The 5077-nt window shown below is 36.7% G+C and overlaps 1 protein-coding gene across 1 annotated transcript in view; it reads right to left on the reverse strand.

Annotated features, from left to right (window-relative positions):
* Positions 1-3064: 3064 nt before the first annotated feature.
* The window catches only part of LOC104510219 (polypyrimidine tract-binding protein 3-like), a gene marked incomplete at its 5' end in the record, with an annotated part of 14110 nt that continues 12097 nt past the window's right edge, over positions 3065-5077 (reverse strand). Inside the window, 3 exons of the mRNA XM_010152396.1 lie at positions 3065-3197; positions 3895-3972; positions 4946-5073. Of these exons, the coding sequence (XP_010150698.1) occupies positions 3065-3197; positions 3895-3972; positions 4946-5073 (339 nt within the window). The remainder of the gene's footprint in view (positions 3198-3894; positions 3973-4945; positions 5074-5077) is intronic.

A 5077-nucleotide genomic window follows, 5' to 3' on the forward strand; every position in this document is an offset into this window, starting at 1 on the left:
GAAGACAGTTAGAGGATAAAAGTTAATTTAGAGAAAAAATTTCTGTGCAGTCTGCCCGGTGCCCTTTCCGCTGAACGGTAACAGCACTAACCATGGGAGTTCTGCTCTAGTTAACAACATCATAGCAGGGCAAAAAGGTAAAGGTAAAAGAGTGCTTTTTGAAAGCAGTTGACATCTCATTTGAAAAACAGCAGTATGAGCTGACAGCATACACTGACAAGTCGTAGGTCCACGTCCCTTTTTAAAAAAAAAAGAGAACTCCGGACTTTCCTCCTGACGTGAATCAGAGGGGGACAACGTATTTCATGGCAGAACCCACATATCTCGGGCATAAAAAGGACCTCAATCTACCAGTGCACAAAAACTAGTGCAACTGACAGGAGCAGCAGACAAGGCAACCAAGTCACATGATGAATCAGAGTTTCAGAAATTTGTTCTGGTCTTCAAAGGTATTTGAAGGCATTCAAAGAAGCAAAAGGTTTTTGGCAACATTACACAACAAATCACAGGTTGTTTGAAAAAGCACTAGGCTACTCTTGGGTTGTTAGAAAGGTCTTGCTACACTGGATCTCGTGCATCCAAAACAAAAATGGAACTAGAGGTAACCCAGAGCTGATTGGTGGGTTGAGCTTAAACATTGGCAGAGAACTCTACCCTCAGCTGTTTCCCACACCTGCAGTTAGGATATAACCACTAGTTTCAGAGTACAACTTCCAGGTTACACTAGGCACATTACGAAGACCCTCACGAATGATTTAAACAGAAATTAAGAAACTATATTCAAGAAATTAAATTACTTAAATCTCTTGAACAATTTAAGGCCACAGTATAGAGAAGATGGTGCCAGATGTTCTTGGGAGCTGCACAGTTAATGGAACAAGAGGCACCAGACATAGATGCAGTATGTTTAAATCTTGGTTATACACTGGGGAAAAAAATTCTCCATGAGGGAACACACTGGAACAGTGAGAATAACAGAATCTGTGAAATATCCATTCCTGGAATACTGAAAACTGAATTGGACAATCGTCTGAGGAACTGCTCAAAGCCAGTCCTAATCTGAGTGAGACAGGATTAAGGCCTCCAGAGGTTCCTTTCCAACCTACATCATTATCAGAATCCATAGAATATTCCCATTCCCAAATCCTGATCTCCTCACAAATACCACATGTGCTGCTCACAACACGCTTGAGAATCAAGAACTGAGATGTAACTGCTTTTGCAGTCAGGCACTGTTGAGTCAAACACGAGGTATAAAAATTAATCCTTTTGTCCTGAGCCATCATTAACAGTACATTATGATAAACAAGGGGTTATGGTCTTGCTTTTAATTAGTCAAGGCAGAATACTGAATGAGCTAAACTAGCCTTAACTGGTGCCTTTATTCTGCTAAGCAAACATTAAGCATATACTGCTCCTGATACTGTATGTGCCAATATTAGCTCTCAAATTTAAGGTTCCTTTTTTCCTGCTTTAGAGTTACATTCAGATCTAATACGATTCCTCTCCTCTGTAGTTGTAATTAAGAGCAGTGACAAAGACTCGTATTAGGCCATTGTCCATACACTAGTTATGTGCAGCAAACAAGGAACATTCCCAGTCCGGCAAGATTCTCTTCAACTGGTGTCGATGTGTCTGCCAGCAATGTAAAACAGAGACTAGGTTAACTAGGTACTGCAAAGAAAAATCATCTTAACTTTCAACACTTAACTTACAACAAATACGTACTTTGAACACCCAGATTAACTGCATCTCAGCTCATTCTCCAAAGGAAAGTGGACATTCAGTATGGAACACTTTCACACTTAGAAATGAAAGAATGACAGCTCTACATGAAGTTTAACACAGAGAGAAAAATGCATGAACTCAAAAGAGAGCATTCTGGTAGAGCCAGTGTCTCAAAAAGCTAGATGGGAGTGAATTTGCTGTTTGCTCTTTTTATATAGGCTTCTTATTGCGTTTTTCCGGGTGTGAAACTACAGGTGTCGTGGAGAATCCCCACACAATTACGCAATGAGTTAAACCTCGTTCACACCTCTAGACAATCGCTCTATACCCAAGCACAAGACACTAGAATTCAGAGAATAGCCAATGAAAAAAGCGTTTTGAAATATCAAGTAAAACATTTCCAAAAATATGAGGATTTTCACAAAGCCGACCATATGTTCTTCAAGACACTTCAGATAAAACTCTAAACTATTGTATCATTAGCACACAGTAAGGCACATAGGAAGAAATTAAGTAAATACACAGTAATTTTAGACATTATAGTGGTACAAAACCCCCAGGGTTTAGTTTTTCTAGCCCCAAAGATGACCTTAACAAAAACAACACCTTAAAGCTTGTCAACCCATCATAGACCTGATTATTTTGATTGTAAACATGTAATTCTTTAAAGAAATGTCAAAAATTCTTTTAAATCAGTATTATTTTCTTGTCCTATTTTCTACAAAGTACTATTACACAACATCTGTTCATAGTAAAAATAAGGTGCCAAACTTCCATTCTATGGTTCAGTCAAGCTAAGTCTACCAGCAGAGGCTTTTGTTTTTAAAAAATTTGTTTGTAAAGATTTGCCAAAGTATGAGCACAGAACTCAATAACAAATACTATTTTGAGGACACTCGCAGTCAGTGCTTGCTTTTCTTCATGAAACCCAAGCACTACTTCACATTCAAATTAGTGTTTCATCTCTGTAGATTAGATTTACCAGTATGTTAGATATATGCCTTGTTTTGTATATTGTAAAAAGATTACTATATTGTTTTGAAAGGCTGATTTCCAACAAAGGCTAAAAGGATGTTGTCAAAACAAAATTTTAAGTAGGAAATTTGACTACAAATATTGCTGCTATAGCAACTTCACAGAATAATCTTTCTATGGATGAATATTGAACTTTGATCACATACTGGTATCTAAAATCAGAAGAGATCATCACTTAATTATTTGTGTATAAATGAGCTTTTTCGTTTAAGAGACAGAGCTGGTCACAGATGTTTCAGTGTCTATTTGGAATTTTTACTAAAGCTGTGATGCAGTCTTGAAAGGAAAGTTCACAGAAAAGTCAGATTGCACATTTTGAGAAGGAAATTCGGAGGCGATGGTTTGCTCCAAGGTCATAGTTGTGAAGCTCAATAAGAGCATGAACTGCTTCTTCCACAGAGCTCAGCTGGACAAGGGCCATTCTGTAATACTTCCTGAAGTACAGTAAAAACCGTTATTAATCCTAAGCAAATTTCCATTGCACTAGCCAACATTGAAAAGCGAAGCAAATATTTTTTCAGCCACAAAACACACACTTAAATTTGTGCAGCCAAAAAATCAGAACTAGTTATGTACACGCTAAAATGAGGAGAAAACAAAACTAAACAAGTTTTGCAGATCAATGGCCTACAGCCATGCCATTCTTCCATTATACTGCAATTCAAAAAACAGGTTGAAATGAGGCTCGAAGGCCTCTAAGAAACACCTGTATGGTCCACACATATGGGATTATTCTAGCAGGTATGGTCATGCTAAAATAATGCTGCCAAAGAACCTTGATGAATGTTAGAGCAGATTCACTGTCATCTCTCGCATGACATTTTTACATATACACAGCTTGTATTTCTTTTTAAGGAAGCAAGTATTTACTTCCCTTAAAATTATCTCACTTTGAACACGCGGAATTTGTAAAAAAGGCTGAATATTTTTCATTTTACTATGTTAACATAGTATCCCATTTAAAATCTTAAGATCAGAATTATAAAATTTGTCATAGCTGTACAGATTTTGCCTAGAGATATGCACCCATGGAATTTTGCCTATCATTATATACACATGGAATTTCCCTAAAAAAAGCAATTAGCCATCTTCCAGGATGAAAGTCTGTTCAGCATTTTTATAGGAACTTACTCGAAGAATTTGATGGCTTTCACAGTTGATCCTGTACTTTCAAAAAGTTTCTTCAGATCATCTTCAGTAACAGAAGACCTATTAAAAAACAAACAAACCAACCCAAAACAAAACTCCATCAACTTGTAAAAGAGCACAGAATTCTGTAATAGTATCATGGTCTCAATTCTGGCTTTTAAATTAAATGTGAACAGCAAAAAACATCTTTACCAACTCAAGCTGTGTCAACACTTCAGCTCAAACATCTTGGCTTTGACACCAAGATTTAGCACCATATTGTGCTACAAAAACACTTCAGATACTCTACTGCTTTTCATCCTCCTCCAGTTAAATTCAGATTGCATAAAAATCACTAAAGATGTCAACCGCTATTTGCAAAAATACTTTCCATCTTGTAATTACTGTGAGTGTGCATATCATATTTTCAATTTTGACCGTTTTCCATTTTCCTCAAAAAAAAAACCAAAAAAGAATTCTGTCTGTTATATCCCATAGTTTTCCTTTTTCCCTCCCTGCACAGCTGCTGAACAAAAGAAACCTGAAACAACTTATGTTTGGCTGTTACTCCACACATTGTTGACAATACTCTAAATAGAAAAAAAGGTTGTTTCAGTTTTAAAGGACATACTTCATATTTTAAAAGCAACTTCCTTTCTATGAAAAAGGTCTGAATTCTGTAGAAACTATTCTTTCAAAAGTGCATCTACATTAAAAATTGGTTCCAATGACACAGTTGATGTAATGTAACTCCAGTACTTTATTTCAAAAACGATGTCTTTAATCTTTGCAAAAATTTATAACACAAAACTTAATAGGTGAAAAACAAAAGCACAGTCTCAAGGAAAACAAACTGTATTAAAACTCAAAGAGCATTCAATCAGCTCTTTGGTAAAAATAAAAAAAGTGACAGTTAAAATATTCACATATTAATTGCACAGCAGAATGACCCAAATTCTCAAAAACTGTAGAAGTCCTAGGAAATGTAAAGCTTGTCTCAGACTTTGTAACCTAGGAACACCTTTCCAGGAAGGTCACACATGTAGGTACTCACGGGACGCTGGAGAGATACAGGGTGGCAGATGGAGGAAAAACATTTTGGAAGCTTTTAGACCCAGGCTTCTTAAAGCGATGTAAAGGGCTATTGCTATAGTCCTTCGTCAGACTGCCACCATCTTGTCCCTCA

This window comes from Eurypyga helias, unplaced genomic scaffold (assembly GCF_000690775.1).
Source record: "Eurypyga helias isolate BGI_N326 unplaced genomic scaffold, ASM69077v1 scaffold10060, whole genome shotgun sequence".
NCBI classification, from domain to species: Eukaryota; Metazoa; Chordata; class Aves; order Eurypygiformes; family Eurypygidae; genus Eurypyga; species Eurypyga helias.